This window comes from Pleurodeles waltl, chromosome 1_1 (genome assembly GCF_031143425.1).
Source record: "Pleurodeles waltl isolate 20211129_DDA chromosome 1_1, aPleWal1.hap1.20221129, whole genome shotgun sequence".
NCBI lineage: Eukaryota > Metazoa > Chordata > Amphibia > Caudata > Salamandridae > Pleurodeles > Pleurodeles waltl.
The window spans coordinates 806,969,778-806,989,863 of NC_090436.1; the positions used below are offsets into that span (position 1 = coordinate 806,969,778).

At 48.4% G+C, this 20,086-nt stretch overlaps 1 protein-coding gene across 1 annotated transcript in view; it reads left to right on the top strand.

Annotated features, from left to right (window-relative positions):
• PUM3 (pumilio RNA binding family member 3) overlaps nt 1–20,086 on the top strand; it is a 517,651-nt gene that overhangs the window by 339,908 nt on the left and 157,657 nt on the right. Inside the window, exon 10 of the mRNA XM_069228428.1 lies at nt 15,962–16,040. Coding sequence (XP_069084529.1) covers nt 15,962–16,040 — 79 coding nt within the window. The remainder of the gene's footprint in view (nt 1–15,961; nt 16,041–20,086) is intronic.

Below are 20,086 nucleotides of genomic sequence, written 5' to 3' on the forward strand. Positions count from 1 at the left end.
AAACCGAGACATGTTGCTGGCCCCATGGGGAGAGTGCCTTTGTCACTCTGAGGCCAGTAACAAAGCCTGCACTGGGTGGAGATGCTAACACCTCTCCCAGGCAGGAATTGTCACACCTGGCGGTGAGCCTCAAAGGCTCACCTCCTTTGTGCCAACCCAGCAGGACACTCCAGCTAGTGGAGTTGCCCGCCCCCTCCGGCCAGGCCCCACTTTTGGCGGCAAGGCCGGAGAAGATAATGAGAATAACAAGGAGGAGTCACTGGCCAGTCAGGACAGCCCCTAAGGTGTCCTGAGCTGAGGTGACTCTAACTTTTAGAAATCCTCCATCTTGCAGATGGAGGATTCCCCCAATAGGGTTAGGATTGTGACCCCCTCCCCTTGGGAGGAGGCACAAAGAGGGTGTACCCACCCTCAGGGCTAGTAGCCATTGGCTACTAACCCCCCCAGACCTAAACACGCCCTTAAATTTAGTATTTAAGGGCTACCCTGAACCCTAGAAAATTAGATTCCTGCAACTACAAGAAGAAGGACTGCCCAGCTGAAAACCCCTGCAGCGGAAGACCAGAAGACGACAACTGCCTTGGCTCCAGAAACTCACCGGCCTGTCTCCTGCCTTCCAAAGATCCTGCTCCAGCGACGCCTTCCAAAGGGACCAGCGACCTCGACATCCTCTGAGGACTGCCCCTGCTTCGAAAAAACAAGAAACTCCCGAGGACAGCGGACCTGCTCCAAGAAAAGCTGCAACTTTGTTTCCAGCAGCTTTAAAGAACCCTGCAAGCTCCCCGCAAGAAGCGTGAGACTTGCAACACTGCACCCGGCGACCCCGACTCGGCTGGTGGCGATCCAACACCTCAGGAGGGACCCCAGGACTACTCTGATACTGTGAGTACCAAAACCTGTCCCCCCCTGAGCCCCCACAGCGCCGCCTGCAGAGGGAATCCCGAGGCTTCCCCTGACCGCGACTCTTTGAACCTAAAGTCCCGACGCCTGGGAGAGACCCTGCACCCGCAGCCCCCAGGACCTGAAGGACCGGACTTTCACTGGAGGAGTGACCCCCAGGAGTCCCTCTCCCTCGCCCAAGTGGAGGTTTCCCCAAGGAACCCCCCCTTGCCTGCCTGCAGCGCTGAAGAGATCCCGAGATCTCTCGTAGACTAACATTGCGAACCCGACGCCTGTTCCTACACTGCACCCGGCCGCCCCCGCGCTGCTGAGGGTGAAATTTCTGTGTGGACTTGTGTCCCCCCCGGTGCCCTACAAAACCCCCCTGGTCTACCCTCCGAAGACGCGGGTACTTACCTGCAAGCAGACCGGAACCGGGGCACCCCCTTCTCTCCATTCTAGCCTATGTGTTTTGGGCACCACTTTGAACTCTGCACCTGACCGGCCCTGAGCTGCTGGTGTGGTGACTTTGGGGTTGCTCTGAACCCCCAACGGTGGGCTACCTTGGACCAAGAACTGAACCCTGTAAGTGTCCTACTTACCTGGTAAAACTAACAAAAACTTACCTCCCCCAGGAACTGTGAAAATTGCACTAAGTGTCCACTTTTAAAACAGCTATTTGTCAATAACTTGAAAAGTATACATGCAATTTTGATGATTTGAAGTTCCTAAAGTACTTACCTGCAATACCTTTCGAATGAGATATTACATGTAGAATTTGAACCTGTGGTTCTTAAAATAAACTAAGAAAAGATATTTTTCTATATAAAAACCTATTGGCTGGATTTGTCTCTGAGTGTGTGTACCTCATTTATTGTCTTGTGTATGTACAACAAATGCTTAACACTACTCCTTGGATAAGCCTACTGCTCGACCACACTACCACAAAATAGAGCATTAGTATTATCTATTTTTACCACTATTTTACCTCTAAGGGGAACCCTTGGACTCTGTGCATGCTATTCCTTACTTTGAAATAGCACATACAGAGCCAACTTCCTACATTGGTGGATCAGCGGTGGGGTACAAGACTTTGCATTTGCTGGACTACTCAGCCAATACCTGATCACACGACAAATTCCAAAATTGTCATTAGAAATTGATTTTTGCAATTTGAAAAGTTTTCTAAATTCTTAAAAGACCTGCTAGGGCCTTGTGTTAGATCCTGTTTAGCATTTCTTTTAAAGTTTAAAAGTTTGGTAAAAGTTTGAATTAGATTCTAGAACCAGTTTTAGTTTCTTAAAAAGTATTCCAACTTTTAGAAGCATAATGTCTAGCACAGATGTGAATGTGGTGGAACTCGACACCACACCTTACCTCCATCTACAGATGAGAGAGCTAAGGTCACTCTGTAAACTAAAGAAAATAGCAATGGGCCCCAAACCTACCAAAGTACAGCTCCAGGAGCTTTTGGCAGAGTTTGAAAAGGCCAACCCCTCTGAGGATGGCAACTCAGAAGATGAAGATAGTGACTTGGAGGGAAATTCCCCCCCTCCAGTCCTACTTAGGGAGAGCAGGGCTTCTCAAGCCCTGACTCCACAAATAATAGTCAGAGATGCTGGTTCCCTCACAGGAGGGACCAACAACTCTGAAATCACTGAGGATAACTCCAGTGAAGAGGACATCCAGTTAGCCAGGATGGCCAAAAGATTGGCTTTGGAAAGACAGATCCTAGCCATAGAGAGGGAAAGACAAGAGATGGGCCTAGGACCCATCAATGGTGGCAGCAACATAAATAGGGTCAGAGATTCTCCTGACATGTTGAAAATCCCCAAAGGGATTGTAACTAAATATGAAGATGGTGATGACATCACCAAATGGTTCACAGCTTTTGAGAGGGCTTGTGTAACCAGAAAAGTGAACAGATCTCACTGGGGTGCTCTCCTTTGGGAAATGTTCACAGGAAAGTGTAGGGATAGACTCCTCACACTCTCTGGACAAGATGCAGAATCTTATGACCTCATGAAGGGTACCCTGATTGAGGGCTTTGGATTCTCCACTGAGGAGTACAGGATTAGGTTCAGGGGGGCTCAAAAATCCTCGAGCCAGACCTGGGTTGACTTTGTTGACTACTCAGTGAAAACACTAGATGGTTGGATTCAAGGCAGTGGTGTAAGTAATTATGATGGGCTGTACAATTTATTTGTGAAAGAACACCTGTTAAGTAATTGTTTCAATGATAAACTGCATCAGCATCTGGTAGACCTAGGACCAATTTCTCCCCAAGAATTGGGAAAGAAGGCGGACCATTGGGTCAAGACAAGGGTGTCCAAGACTTCAACAGGGGGTGACCAAAAGAAAGGGGTCACAAAGACTCCCCAGCAGAAGGGTGATGAGACAACCAAAACTAAAAATAGTAAAGAGTCTTCTACAGGCCCCCAAAAACCTGCACAGGAGGGTGGGCCCAGAGCCTCTTCACAAAACAATGGGTACAAGGGTAAAAACTTTGATCCCGAAAAGGCCTGGTGTCATAGCTGTAAACAGCATGGACACCAAACTGGAGACAAGGCCTGTCCCAAGAAAGGTTCCACTCCAAACTCCCATCCAGGTAACACTGGTATGGCTAGTCTCCAAGTGGGATCAACAGTGTGCCCAGAGCAAATCAGGGTCCACACTGAAGCTACTCTAGTTTCTGAGGGTGGGGTGGATTTAGCCACACTAGCTGTCTGGCCGCCTAACATGCAAAAATACAGACAGCAACTCTTAATTAATGGGACTAGAATAGAGGGCCTGAGGGATACAGGTGCCAGTGTCACCATGGTGACAGAGAAACTGGTTTCCCCTGGCCAATACCTGACTGGAAAAACTTACACAGTCACCAACGCTGACAATCAGAGAAAAGTACATCCCATGGCGATGGTTACTTTAGAATGGGGAGGGGTCAATGGCCTGAAACAGGTGGTGGTCTCCTCAAATATCCCAGTGGACTGTCTGCTTGGAAATGACCTGGAGTCCTCAGCATGGGCTGAGGTAGAACTAAAAACCCATGCAGCAATGCTGGGTATCCCTGAACTGGTGTGTGTGAAAACAAGAGCACAATGCAAGGCACAGGGTGAAAAAGTAGAGCTGGAGTCTGGAAAAATGGCCCAGCCTACCAAGAGAACAGGAAAGTCAGTTGGGAAACCAACTGCAACACAGCAAAAGAAAGGGAACCTCTCTTCTCAGGAAGAAGTTCTGCCCTCTGAGGGAACTGAGCCTTTGGAGCTTGAACCTTACCAGGTTGAGCTCTTAGGCCCAGGGGGACCCTCCAGGGAGGAGCTGTGTAAGGGACAAGAAACCTGTCCCTCTCTTGAAGGCCTTAGGCAGCAAGCTGCTGAAGAGTCCAAAGGCAAGAAAAATGGAACGCATAGGGTCTATTGGGAAGATGGACTCCTGTACACTGAGGCCAGAGACCCCAAACCTGGTGCCACTAGGAGAGTGGTAGTGCCTCAGCTGTTCAGAGAGTTCATCCTAACATTGGCCCATGACATTCCCCTTGCTGGACATTTGGGACAAACCAAGACGTGGGAGAGGTTAGTCAACCACTTCTACTGGCCCAATATGTCCAACATGGTTAAGGAGTTTTGCCTCTCCTGCCCCACCTGTCAAGCCAGTGGTAAGACAGGTGGACATCCAAAGGCCCCCCTCATTCCACTTCCAGTGGTGGGGGTTCCCTTTGAAAGAGTGGGTGTGGACATAGTTGGTCCACTGGAACCTCCCACAGCCTCAGGAAATATGTATATCCTGGTAGTAGTGGATCATGCTACCAGGTATCCTGAAGCTATTCCCCTTAGGTCGACTACTGCCCCTGCAGTAGCCAAGGCCCTCATTGGTATCTTTACCAGAGTGGGTTTCCCTAAGGAGGTGGTGTCTGACAGAGGTACCAACTTCATGTCAGCATACCTAAAGCACATGTGGAATGAGTGTGGAGTGACTTATAAATTCACTACACCATACCATCCACAAACTAATGGCTTGGTTGAGAGATTCAACAAGACATTAAAAGGCATGATCATGGGGCTCCCAGAAAAGCTCAAAAGGAGATGGGATGTCCTCTTGCCATGTCTGCTTTTCGCTTACAGAGAGGTGCCACAGAAGGGAGTAGGATTCTCACCCTTTGAACTTCTGTTTGGTCATCCTGTAAGGGGACCACTTGCCCTTGTTAAAGAAGGCTGGGAGAGACCTCTCCATGAGCCTAAACAGGACATAGTGGACTATGTACTTGGCCTTCGCTCTAGAATGGCAGAGTACATGGAAAAGGCAACCAAAAACCTTGAGGCCAGCCAACAGCTCCAGAAGTTTTGGTATGACCAAAAGGCTGCACTGGTTGAGTTCCAACCAGGGCAGAAAGTCTGGGTTCTGGAGCCTGTGGCTCCCAGGGCACTCCAGGACAAATGGAGTGGCCCTTACCCAGTACTAGAGAGGAAGAGTCAGGTCACCTACTTGGTGGACCTGGGCACAAGCAGGAGCCCCAAGAGGGTGACCCATGTAAACCGCCTTAAGCTCTTCCACGACAGGGCTGATGTCAATCTGTTGATGGTAACAGATGAGGATCAGGAGGCAGAGAGTGAACCTCTCCCTGATCTTCTGTCATCAGACCCAAAAGATGGTACAGTAGATGGAGTGATCTACTCAGACACCCTCTCTGGCCAACAGCAAGCTGATTGTAGGAGAGTCCTACAACAGTTTCCTGAACTCTTCTCCTTAACCCCTGGTCAGACACACCTGTGTACCCATGATGTGGACACAGGAGACAGCATGCCTGTCAAGAACAAAATCTTTAGACAGTCTGACCATGTTAAGGAAAGCATCAAGGTGGAAGTCCACAAGATGCTGGAATTGGGAGTAATTGAGCGCTCTGACAGCCCCTGGGCTAGCCCAGTGGTCTTAGTCCCCAAACCTCACACCAAAGATGGAAAGAAAGAGATGAGGTTTTGTGTGGACTACAGAGGGCTCAATTCTGTCACCAAGACAGATGCCCATCCAATTCCAAGAGCTGATGAGCTCATTGATAAATTAGGTGCTGCCAAATTTCTAAGTACCTTTGACTTGACAGCAGGGTACTGGCAAATAAAAATGGCACCTGGAGCAAAAGAAAAGACAGCATTCTCCACACCTGATGGGCATTATCAGTTTACTGTTATGCCCTTTGGTTTAAAGAATGCCCCTGCCACCTTCCAAAGGTTGGTGAATCAAGTCCTTGCTGGCTTGGAGTCCTTTAGCACAGCTTATCTTGATGATATTGCTGTCTTTAGCTCCACCTGGCAGGATCACCTGGTCCACCTGAGGAAGGTTTTGAAGGCTCTGCAATCTGCAGGCCTCTCTATCAAGGCATCCAAATGCCAGATAGGGCAGGGAACTGTGGTTTATTTGGGACACCTTGTAGGTGGAGGCCAAGTTCAGCCACTCCAACCCAAGATCCAGACTATTCTGGACTGGGTAGCTCCAAAAACCCAGACTCAAGTCAGGGCATTCCTTGGCTTGACTGGGTATTACAGGAGGTTTGTGAAGGGATATGGATCCATTGTGACAGCCCTCACTGAACTCACCTCCAAGAAAATGCCCAAGAAAGTAAACTGGACTGTGGAATGCCAACAGGCCTTTGACACCCTGAAACAGGCAATGTGCTCAGCACCAGTTCTCAAAGCTCCAGATTATTCTAAGCAGTTCATTGTGCAGACTGATGCCTCTGAACATGGGATAGGGGCAGTTTTGTCCCAAACAAATGATGATGGCCTTGACCAGCCTGTTGCTTTCATTAGCAGGAGGTTACTCCCCAGGGAGCAGCGTTGGAGTGCCATTGAGAGGGAGGCCTTTGCTGTGGTTTGGTCCCTGAAGAAGCTGAGACCATACCTCTTTGGGACTCACTTCCTAGTTCAAACTGACCACAGACCTCTCAAATGGCTGATGCAAATGAAAGGTGAAAATCCTAAACTGTTGAGGTGGTCCATCTCCCTACAGGGAATGGACTTTATAGTGGAACACAGACCTGGGACTGCCCATGCCAATGCAGATGGCCTTTCCAGGTTCTTCCACTTAGAAAATGAAGACTCTCTTGGGAAAGGTTAGTCTCATCCTCTTTCGTTTGGGGGGGGGTTGTGTAAGGAAATGCCTCCTTGGCATGGTTGCCCCCTGACTTTTTGCCTTTGCTGATGCTATGTTTACAATTGAAAGTGTGCTGAGGCCTGCTAACCAGGCCCCAGCACCAGTGTTCTTTCCCTAACCTGTACTTTTGTATCCACAATTGGCAGACCCTGGCATCCAGATAAGTCCCTTGTAACTGGTACTTCTAGTACCAAGGGCCCTGATGCCAAGGAAGGTCTCTAAGGGCTGCAGCATGTCTTATGCCACCCTGGAGACCTCTCACTCAGCACAGACACACTGCTTGCCAGCTTGTGTGTGCTAGTGAGGACAAAACGAGTAAGTCGACATGGCACTCCCCTCAGGGTGCCATGCCAGCCTCTCACTGCCTATGCAGTATAGGTAAGACACCCCTCTAGCAGGCCTTACAGCCCTAAGGCAGGGTGCACTATACCATAGGTGAGGGTACCAGTGCATGAGCATGGTACCCCTACAGTGTCTAAATAAAACCTTAGACATTGTAAGTGCAGGGTAGCCATAAGAGTATATGGTCTGGGAGTCTGTCAAACACGAACTCCACAGCACCATAATGGCTACACTGAAAACTGGGAAGTTTGGTATCAAACTTCTCAGCACAATAAATGCACACTGATGCCAGTGTACATTTTATTGTAAAATACACCACAGAGGGCACCTTAGAGGTGCCCCCTGAAACTTAACCGACTATCTGTGTAGGCTGACTAGTTTTAGCAGCCTGCCACAAACCGAGACATGTTGCTGGCCCCATGGGGAGAGTGCCTTTGTCACTCTGAGGCCAGTAACAAAGCCTGCACTGGGTGGAGATGCTAACACCTCTCCCAGGCAGGAATTGTCACACCTGGCGGTGAGCCTCAAAGGCTCACCTCCTTTGTGCCAACCCAGCAGGACACTCCAGCTAGTGGAGTTGCCCGCCCCCTCCGGCCAGGCCCCACTTTTGGCGGCAAGGCCGGAGAAGATAATGAGAATAACAAGGAGGAGTCACTGGCCAGTCAGGACAGCCCCTAAGGTGTCCTGAGCTGAGGTGACTCTAACTTTTAGAAATCCTCCATCTTGCAGATGGAGGATTCCCCCAATAGGGTTAGGATTGTGACCCCCTCCCCTTGGGAGGAGGCACAAAGAGGGTGTACCCACCCTCAGGGCTAGTAGCCATTGGCTACTAACCCCCCAGACCTAAACACGCCCTTAAATTTAGTATTTAAGGGCTACCCTGAACCCTAGAAAATTAGATTCCTGCAACTACAAGAAGAAGGACTGCCCAGCTGAAAACCCCTGCAGCGGAAGACCAGAAGACGACAACTGCCTTGGCTCCAGAAACTCACCGGCCTGTCTCCTGCCTTCCAAAGATCCTGCTCCAGCGACGCCTTCCAAAGGGACCAGCGACCTCGACATCCTCTGAGGACTGCCCCTGCTTCGAAAAAACAAGAAACTCCCGAGGACAGCGGACCTGCTCCAAGAAAAGCTGCAACTTTGTTTCCAGCAGCTTTAAAGAACCCTGCAAGCTCCCCGCAAGAAGCGTGAGACTTGCAACACTGCACCCGGCGACCCCGACTCGGCTGGTGGCGATCCAACACCTCAGGAGGGACCCCAGGACTACTCTGATACTGTGAGTACCAAAACCTGTCCCCCCCTGAGCCCCCACAGCGCCGCCTGCAGAGGGAATCCCGAGGCTTCCCCTGACCGCGACTCTTTGAACCTAAAGTCCCGACGCCTGGGAGAGACCCTGCACCCGCAGCCCCCAGGACCTGAAGGACCGGACTTTCACTGGAGGAGTGACCCCCAGGAGTCCCTCTCCCTCGCCCAAGTGGAGGTTTCCCCAAGGAACCCCCCCTTGCCTGCCTGCAGCGCTGAAGAGATCCCGAGATCTCTCGTAGACTAACATTGCGAACCCGACGCCTGTTCCTACACTGCACCCGGCCGCCCCCGCGCTGCTGAGGGTGAAATTTCTGTGTGGACTTGTGTCCCCCCCGGTGCCCTACAAAACCCCCCTGGTCTACCCTCCGAAGACGCGGGTACTTACCTGCAAGCAGACCGGAACCGGGGCACCCCCTTCTCTCCATTCTAGCCTATGTGTTTTGGGCACCACTTTGAACTCTGCACCTGACCGGCCCTGAGCTGCTGGTGTGGTGACTTTGGGGTTGCTCTGAACCCCCAACGGTGGGCTACCTTGGACCAAGAACTGAACCCTGTAAGTGTCCTACTTACCTGGTAAAACTAACAAAAACTTACCTCCCCCAGGAACTGTGAAAATTGCACTAAGTGTCCACTTTTAAAACAGCTATTTGTCAATAACTTGAAAAGTATACATGCAATTTTGATGATTTGAAGTTCCTAAAGTACTTACCTGCAATACCTTTCGAATGAGATATTACATGTAGAATTTGAACCTGTGGTTCTTAAAATAAACTAAGAAAAGATATTTTTCTATATAAAAACCTATTGGCTGGATTTGTCTCTGAGTGTGTGTACCTCATTTATTGTCTTGTGTATGTACAACAAATGCTTAACACTACTCCTTGGATAAGCCTACTGCTCGACCACACTACCACAAAATAGAGCATTAGTATTATCTATTTTTACCACTATTTTACCTCTAAGGGGAACCCTTGGACTCTGTGCATGCTATTCCTTACTTTGAAATAGCACATACAGAGCCAACTTCCTACAGCTTGGTTGAGAGATTCAACAAGACATTAAAAGGCATGATCATGGGGCTCCCAGAAAAGCTCAAAAGGAGATGGGATGTCCTCTTGCCATGTCTGCTTTTCGCTTACAGAGAGGTGCCACAGAAGGGAGTAGGATTCTCACCCTTTGAACTTCTGTTTGGTCATCCTGTAAGGGGACCACTTGCCCTTGTTAAAGAAGGCTGGGAGAGACCTCTCCATGAGCCTAAACAGGACATAGTGGACTATGTACTTGGCCTTCGCTCTAGAATGGCAGAGTACATGGAAAAGGCAACCAAAAACCTTGAGGCCAGCCAACAGCTCCAGAAGTTTTGGTATGACCAAAAGGCTGCACTGGTTGAGTTCCAACCAGGGCAGAAAGTCTGGGTTCTGGAGCCTGTGGCTCCCAGGGCACTCCAGGACAAATGGAGTGGCCCTTACCCAGTACTAGAGAGGAAGAGTCAGGTCACCTACTTGGTGGACCTGGGCACAAGCAGGAGCCCCAAGAGGGTGATCCATGTAAACCGCCTTAAGCTCTTCCACGACAGGGCTGATGTCAATCTGTTGATGGTAACAGATGAGGATCAGGAGGCAGAGAGTGAACCTCTCCCTGATCTTCTGTCATCAGACCCAAAAGATGGTACAGTAGATGGAGTGATCTACTCAGACACCCTCTCTGGCCAACAGCAAGCTGATTGTAGGAGAGTCCTACAACAGTTTCCTGAACTCTTCTCCTTAACCCCTGGTCAGACACACCTGTGTACCCATGATGTGGACACAGGAGACAGCATGCCTGTCAAGAACAAAATCTTTAGACAGTCTGACCATGTTAAGGAAAGCATCAAGGTGGAAGTCCACAAGATGCTGGAATTGGGAGTAATTGAGCGCTCTGACAGCCCCTGGGCTAGCCCAGTGGTCTTAGTCCCCAAACCTCACACCAAAGATGGAAAGAAAGAGATGAGGTTTTGTGTGGACTACAGAGGGCTCAATTCTGTCACCAAGACAGATGCCCATCCAATTCCAAGAGCTGATGAGCTCATTGATAAATTAGGTGCTGCCAAATTTCTAAGTACCTTTGACTTGACAGCAGGGTACTGGCAAATAAAAATGGCACCTGGAGCAAAAGAAAAGACAGCATTCTCCACACCTGATGGGCATTATCAGTTTACTGTTATGCCCTTTGGTTTAAAGAATGCCCCTGCCACCTTCCAAAGGTTGGTGAATCAAGTCCTTGCTGGCTTGGAGTCCTTTAGCACAGCTTATCTTGATGATATTGCTGTCTTTAGCTCCACCTGGCAGGATCACCTGGTCCACCTGAGGAAGGTTTTGAAGGCTCTGCAATCTGCAGGCCTCTCTATCAAGGCATCCAAATGCCAGATAGGGCAGGGAACTGTGGTTTATTTGGGACACCTTGTAGGTGGAGGCCAAGTTCAGCCACTCCAACCCAAGATCCAGACTATTCTGGACTGGGTAGCTCCAAAAACCCAGACTCAAGTCAGGGCATTCCTTGGCTTGACTGGGTATTACAGGAGGTTTGTGAAGGGATATGGATCCATTGTGACAGCCCTCACTGAACTCACCTCCAAGAAAATGCCCAAGAAAGTAAACTGGACTGTGGAATGCCAACAGGCCTTTGACACCCTGAAACAGGCAATGTGCTCAGCACCAGTTCTCAAAGCTCCAGATTATTCTAAGCAGTTCATTGTGCAGACTGATGCCTCTGAACATGGGATAGGGGCAGTTTTGTCCCAAACAAATGATGATGGCCTTGACCAGCCTGTTGCTTTCATTAGCAGGAGGTTACTCCCCAGGGAGCAGCGTTGGAGTGCCATTGAGAGGGAGGCCTTTGCTGTGGTTTGGTCCCTGAAGAAGCTGAGACCATACCTCTTTGGGACTCACTTCCTAGTTCAAACTGACCACAGACCTCTCAAATGGCTGATGCAAATGAAAGGTGAAAATCCTAAACTGTTGAGGTGGTCCATCTCCCTACAGGGAATGGACTTTATAGTGGAACACAGACCTGGGACTGCCCATGCCAATGCAGATGGCCTTTCCAGGTTCTTCCACTTAGAAAATGAAGACTCTCTTGGGAAAGGTTAGTCTCATCCTCTTTCGTTTGGGGGGGGGTTGTGTAAGGAAATGCCTCCTTGGCATGGTTGCCCCCTGACTTTTTGCCTTTGCTGATGCTATGTTTACAATTGAAAGTGTGCTGAGGCCTGCTAACCAGGCCCCAGCACCAGTGTTCTTTCCCTAACCTGTACTTTTGTATCCACAATTGGCAGACCCTGGCATCCAGATAAGTCCCTTGTAACTGGTACTTCTAGTACCAAGGGCCCTGATGCCAAGGAAGGTCTCTAAGGGCTGCAGCATGTCTTATGCCACCCTGGAGACCTCTCACTCAGCACAGACACACTGCTTGCCAGCTTGTGTGTGCTAGTGAGGACAAAACGAGTAAGTCGACATGGCACTCCCCTCAGGGTGCCATGCCAGCCTCTCACTGCCTATGCAGTATAGGTAAGACACCCCTCTAGCAGGCCTTACAGCCCTAAGGCAGGGTGCACTATACCATAGGTGAGGGTACCAGTGCATGAGCATGGTACCCCTACAGTGTCTAAATAAAACCTTAGACATTGTAAGTGCAGGGTAGCCATAAGAGTATATGGTCTGGGAGTCTGTCAAACACGAACTCCACAGCACCATAATGGCTACACTGAAAACTGGGAAGTTTGGTATCAAACTTCTCAGCACAATAAATGCACACTGATGCCAGTGTACATTTTATTGTAAAATACACCACAGAGGGCACCTTAGAGGTGCCCCCTGAAACTTAACCGACTATCTGTGTAGGCTGACTAGTTTTAGCAGCCTGCCACAAACCGAGACATGTTGCTGGCCCCATGGGGAGAGTGCCTTTGTCACTCTGAGGCCAGTAACAAAGCCTGCACTGGGTGGAGATGCTAACACCTCTCCCAGGCAGGAATTGTCACACCTGGCGGTGAGCCTCAAAGGCTCACCTCCTTTGTGCCAACCCAGCAGGACACTCCAGCTAGTGGAGTTGCCCGCCCCCTCCGGCCAGGCCCCACTTTTGGCGGCAAGGCCGGAGAAGATAATGAGAATAACAAGGAGGAGTCACTGGCCAGTCAGGACAGCCCCTAAGGTGTCCTGAGCTGAGGTGACTCTAACTTTTAGAAATCCTCCATCTTGCAGATGGAGGATTCCCCCAATAGGGTTAGGATTGTGACCCCCTCCCCTTGGGAGGAGGCACAAAGAGGGTGTACCCACCCTCAGGGCTAGTAGCCATTGGCTACTAACCCCCCAGACCTAAACACGCCCTTAAATTTAGTATTTAAGGGCTACCCTGAACCCTAGAAAATTAGATTCCTGCAACTACAAGAAGAAGGACTGCCCAGCTGAAAACCCCTGCAGCGGAAGACCAGAAGACGACAACTGCCTTGGCTCCAGAAACTCACCGGCCTGTCTCCTGCCTTCCAAAGATCCTGCTCCAGCGACGCCTTCCAAAGGGACCAGCGACCTCGACATCCTCTGAGGACTGCCCCTGCTTCGAAAAAACAAGAAACTCCCGAGGACAGCGGACCTGCTCCAAGAAAAGCTGCAACTTTGTTTCCAGCAGCTTTAAAGAACCCTGCAAGCTCCCCGCAAGAAGCGTGAGACTTGCAACACTGCACCCGGCGACCCCGACTCGGCTGGTGGCGATCCAACACCTCAGGAGGGACCCCAGGACTACTCTGATACTGTGAGTACCAAAACCTGTCCCCCCTGAGCCCCCACAGCGCCGCCTGCAGAGGGAATCCCGAGGCTTCCCCTGACCGCGACTCTTTGAACCTAAAGTCCCGACGCCTGGGAGAGACCCTGCACCCGCAGCCCCCAGGACCTGAAGGACCGGACTTTCACTGGAGGAGTGACCCCCAGGAGTCCCTCTCCCTCGCCCAAGTGGAGGTTTCCCCAAGGAACCCCCCCCTTGCCTGCCTGCAGCGCTGAAGAGATCCCGAGATCTCTCGTAGACTAACATTACGAACCCGACGCCTGTTCCTACACTGCACCCGGCCGCCCCCGCGCTGCTGAGGGTGAAATTTCTGTGTGGACTTGTGTCCCCCCCGGTGCCCTACAAAACCCCCCTGGTCTACCCTCCGAAGACGCGGGTACTTACCTGCAAGCAGACCGGAACCGGGGCACCCCCTTCTCTCCATTCTAGCCTATGTGTTTTGGGCACCACTTTGAACTCTGCACCTGACCGGCCCTGAGCTGCTGGTGTGGTGACTTTGGGGTTGCTCTGAACCCCCAACGGTGGGCTACCTTGGACCAAGAACTGAACCCTGTAAGTGTCCTACTTACCTGGTAAAACTAACAAAAACTTACCTCCCCCAGGAACTGTGAAAATTGCACTAAGTGTCCACTTTTAAAACAGCTATTTGTCAATAACTTGAAAAGTATACATGCAATTTTGATGATTTGAAGTTCCTAAAGTACTTACCTGCAATACCTTTCGAATGAGATATTACATGTAGAATTTGAACCTGTGGTTCTTAAAATAAACTAAGAAAAGATATTTTTCTATATAAAAACCTATTGGCTGGATTTGTCTCTGAGTGTGTGTACCTCATTTATTGTCGTGTGTATGTACAACAAATGCTTAACACTACTCCTTGGATAAGCCTACTGCTCGACCACACTACCACAAAATAGAGCATTAGTATTATCTATTTTTACCACTATTTTACCTCTAAGGGGAACCCTTGGACTCTGTGCATGCTATTCCTTACTTTGAAATAGCACATACAGAGCCAACTTCCTACAGTATGGTCTTGCAGTCTTCTTTTCTTGGCTGATCATTTGAAGGCCAGAGCGTTCCTGGCTTGTTGGAATGGTTGCAGCTGGAGCCTAATTTGCTTTGTCCCGTGTGTTAAGTGCCATTGCTTGCATGAAGGGTTGGAAGAGGGTCTGGTTAGTCTACGTGGAGGACTATGTTGTTCATGACTGATGCTGCAAGTAGTGTTTGAAGTAGTGTGGATGGATGCAGGAACTAGGTAAGAGAAGAGGGTGAAAAGGCTAGACTGCATTCATATGTATCATCCAGACTCATCCTAGCTTAAAATACTCAGTTTTAGGACCTTAAATTCCTAATATCTGGTGCTTATTGTTTGGTGTACTAATTTTAGATGAGTTTACAGATGGGTATATCAAGGACTTTTTAGAGCCATGTCCTAATTATTATAATGACAAACTTTCTAGGTTCATTTACTGAGCACATTTTGCCTTGAAATGGCCACTAACCTTTTTTTTCTTCTGATAAAACTGTATAGCACTCAAGTAATGTATGGAAATCAGATTTCTATGACTATTTCTCATTTGTGCATCTTGAGGTAAAGCCTTGATTTGCTTTGATACTATTAAAATCTCTTACTCTAGCACATTCCAGAATTACAAAAAAAAGTGCTTTGTTTGCTTTCCTAACTGCTCAATGCATACAGCTCATTTACAAGTAATTACATTTTGTTGTGTGTTGCAAAAAAGAAAAAATAATTCCTATATTCCTGGAAGATTGTCACATAATTCACTTTGTTACCTACTCTCACTGCAAAAGTAAACAACAATTCCAAAAGAATAAGCAGCAATTCGACAGAAGACATAGCCTGACACATGACCTCTCTCTTTAACACACTGGAAAATGTGGCACGTTAAACACAGAATTCAAAGGTATCTTTAATGCTTAGACATTCCTGACCCACCAAAAATCAGCTTGCACCTGACAGTCCGAGAAACACTAATCTAGGGTATTAATAAGAAGTTTCATAAAACTTTGCCAGTTCACTTGGGCATCTGGATATTAGTCAAATGTGGGTGTCTTCTGAGGTGACCACCTTCAGAGTTTGACCACTCTGATCTGTTCTGGCATAGGTTGCCAAACAGGCTGGAATAGTTCTTGAAATTATAAAGCAGATCGTGAAATGTATCAAAAACCAACTTATATGGAGGAATTCTCATACATTTATTTCACGCAACTCAACATAGCACCCATTGTATGTTGCTCACCGTGTTCTGATTGGATTGCACCATTCTTTAAACAGGTCGTACAAGATAAATGTCATCTTAGGTTGTTTAGAGCTAAGCTGTTAAGTGCGTTGTGTTCTTCATCCCATTGTTTCGAACCACACCAGTGCCTAATGATTTAACATGTGATCATCATTAAATCATTTAATAATTGAAGCAAGGTTAACAAATAAATACTCTTTTTTGTGTTGCAGAGAAGCAGTGATTAAACACTCGTTAGTACATAAAGTATTTTTGGACTTCTTTGTACATGCTACACAAAAACTAAGAACGGTACGTATTTAGTCCATTGATTTTTACATGAGTCGCATGAAGCCATTTGTTGTACTTTAGCTTTTGTGTAGTCTTGCTGGCATGGATCCCTTATTGATATTAGAATTAGTTTTTGTTTTTATAAAGTTACACTTTTCGCTTAAAGAGCTGGTTGCACATAAAAGGGGCAACTTGGAAATAATTTCTATACTATTAAAGGCGTGCATAATGCATTGTAGTATTACTATTTGTCATTTACAATTTTCAGGACCACTGGAATTTTGCAACAGGGGAGAGCCAATTAAGCAGCAGTGTTGACTAAATTATGCAGAAAAAAAGGCAAATTACGCAGCATAATACAGTATATTTTCAGATAGGTTACTGAATTAGTTTGTCATTTCAACACTTGTTAACACTGTCTGGGTATAGGTCAAACCTCATTAGCACCAATGTAACACCCAAATACAGCAATATGCAACAGAAAGGTGAACAGTCAACCTTTGCAAAGGGCCTCAGCAACATGTGTTCTGTGTGTTCGATGGCATATATGGTTGTAGTTACACATGCTCTGCATACTCCTGCCATCTAGTGTTTGGTCTGGAGTGGTTCAAGTTTTTTTTCTTCGAAGAAGCATTTTGAATCACGGGATCGAGTGTCTCCTCCTCTCAGTGATAGTGTGCGTGGACATCGTCTCCATTGTTAGATTTTTTTTTCTCTCCACCGCTGGGGTTGGATGTGCGTTTCTTTGCTCCGTCTTTCGACTTGCTCTGATTCGAACTCTTTCTTTGTGCCTTCTCTTCTCCATCGGTATTGTGTTTGATTGTGCATTCTTATGTAAGTGTTTATCTGCGGCTGTCTGACCGGTCACCGACCGTGTGCTCTCCAGGGCGTCTCCGGCCAACCTCACCATACGGCATTGACCACTATGCTAAGCTGATGGAATGAATGGCGTTTCGCTTCTCTCACCCCAAATTTTCCCACACTGCCCAACATCTGGTGTGTAACCTGTGTTTCTTCACCGATCACCAGGAAGCTACCTGTGAAGCCTGCAGAACTTTCTGGTCGAAGAATGCGTCAACTAGAAATGGGTCCCAAGACTCCGGGTGACACACCAGACATCTTCGGGAAGGAACATGTCCACGAGAAACTTGAACAACAGGAAGAGGCCTTCTCTATCCAGGACTCTGACTCCGATGTGCAGTTGGACATCAGAAGCCACGTGATAACATCTGCACAACCCATGGCCCCTCCTAACCACCCTAAGACTGAGAAACCAGGCCATGGTCATATCACAAAATCTGTTTCGGCTGCCCTGCCCTCCAGGTCCGCTCCGAAAACAGCCAAGTCAAAACCATTGTCTTCGGCTTTGATCTCCAGCACCTTGGCCCAAGACATTGTTTCCGTCTCGGTCTGAACTGCGGCTCTGAGCCGACTGGCTACCGCCTCCATCTCGGTGCAGACAAAACCACACCGACCGAAGACTTTGGTGCCAAAATCTACAGTCCCGAAAACCTCAGAACAGAAAGAATTCAGCCATTCTGGAGAGTATGGGAGCTAGTCAGCACCACCTCAATGTTTAGGAGAGTACATGATGCATTATTGATTCTCCTCCTGTACTGATCAAGAGGAAGCTGTCTTCTCAAAAAGCTCCGAACACTTCTCCAACTCCAAAGAAAAGAAGCAAGTAAAATGCACCAGCCCACCTCACAAATCTTCTCCATCTCTTCCTCCTGATCCACCTTCTTCTCCTCCTCCACCCCCTTCTTCTCTTCCACCTTCCCCCCTTCCACCTTCCACCCCTCCTCATTCTCCTCCCTCACCTACACCAGGAGATTATACCCCTCAAGGATCCCCTTTATATGTTGGGAAAGATTCGGGCGGGACACGGCATGACCTGGATCCATGGGACAGTTATGACTCTGACACTATCCTGCCCAATGATCCTGACTTCTACCCTGCATGCCCCTCACCACCAGAGGATTCTACATCTTGCCAGCAAGTAGTGGCAAGAACAGCCACTTTTCACTATGTGGGACTACACAGGGATTCTATCAAACATAACTTCCTGTTTGATGTGCTGGTGTCATGCTAGAGTAGGCAGGAAATATAAGCCTGCTCCCTCAGACCCATTATACATTTGGTCACAGGTCCCTCTGGATTCCATGGTAACCACCACTGCACGAGAACGTGCCACTAGCCAGGCCACAGGTGACTATTGTCCTCCTGAGAAGGAGAGCAAGAAAAGCAGTGCTCCAGACAAAAGAGTGGATGTACCGCAACTAACCATTCGCATATCTCCAATTCCCAGACGTTACTGGCTCGATATGACTGGGCTCACTGGGATGAAATGGAGGAGCTCATCACTTTCTCCCAAATGAACACCGCAAGAGGGGACAACAAATTGTTGCTGAAGGAGCAGACAGTCCCTATTAATTCTGTCCATTGTTCCCTGGAGGCTGCAGATACAGCTGCACACAGCATCAGTACAAGTGTTCCAATTAGAAGGCACACGTGGCTTTGCTGCTCTGGTTTACAGCAAGCAGTCCTTAACATGCCCTTTGATAAGGAGCATTTTTTGGCTTTCAAGTGGATACTACCCTTGAGAAGCTAAAAAAGGACACAGACACAGCAAAGGCCATGGGTGCTCTACAGTCCTCCAAACGAAGGGGCACTTTTCATCGCCCCACTTTCAAAGACCTTTACAGATCCACGTCATCCAAGGTGTCTACTTCCCAAACCAGACAACCTCCACCCTCCTATTCCAGGGGTTTCTGTAGGAGTCCTACAATGGCAGAAGTAAAATCACTGCCTCCCAAGACGTTCTCCACTGCAAAGCAGTGACTAGCCCTGTATCCCCCCCGCTCACTCTATGCCTGTCAGGGGACAGCGCCAAAACATTCATTCAGAATGGGTCAACATCACCACGGACCAATGGGTAATTTCCAACATGGTTATTGTTTGGAGCTCATTATCACTCCTCCAAACGTTCCCTCTCGCATTCACAGGCTATCCCACAACCACCTCACCCTTCTGAAGCAAGAGGTTTGAATCCCTTCTTCTCAAAGGAGCCATCTAGACTGTTCCCTTACAACATCAGGGATCGGGGTCCTTCCTCATTTCCAAAAAGGACAGCTCTCTCAGGCCTATTCTGGACCTCAGACCATTAAACTAGTACATCCTGTCGGAACACTTTCACTCTTCAAGATGTTATTCCACTTCTGCAAAAAGGTGACTTTTTGACAGCTCTAGATCTAAAAGACCCCTGCTTTCATATTCCCATCCACCCTGCATATCGAAAATACTAAAATACTTAAAGTTCATTGATGCAGGGAAACGTTACCAGTTCAGAGTCCTGCTTTTCGTTGTTTACATCCACTTCCAGAGTCTTCACAAAGTGTTTAGCAGTAGTTGCCGCATACCTAGAAGACAGAGCATCCACATGTTCCCTTACCTAGATGACTAAACAGTATCTTACGACAGTGCCATTATCACACTCAGTTGACAGTGGATCTCCTTCACACTTAACTTTTCCAAATCCCACCTCCAATTCCTTCAGATACAGTGTAAGGAAATGCCTCCTTGGCATGATTACCCCCTGACATTTTGCCTTTGCTGATGCTAAGTTTTGATTTGAAAGTGTGCTGAGGCCTGCTAAGCAGGCCCCAGCACCAGTGTTCTTTCCCTAACCTGTACTTTTGTTTCCACAATTGGTACACCCTGGCATCCAGGTAAGTCCCTTGTTACTGGTACCCCTGGTACCAAGGGCCCTGATGCCAGGGAAGGTCTCTAAGAGCTGCAGCATATCTTATGCCACCCTGGGGACCCCTCACTCAGCACAGACACACTGCTTGCCAGCTTGTGTGTGCTAGTGGGGATAAAACGACTAAGTCGACATGGCACTCCCCTCAGGGTGCCATGCCAACCTCACACTGCCTATGAAGTATAGGTAAGTCACCCCTCTAGCAGGCCTTACAGCCCTAAGGCAGGGTACACTATACCATATGTGAGGGCATAAGTGCATGACCACTATGCCCCTACAGTGTCTAAGCAAAACCTTAGACATTGTA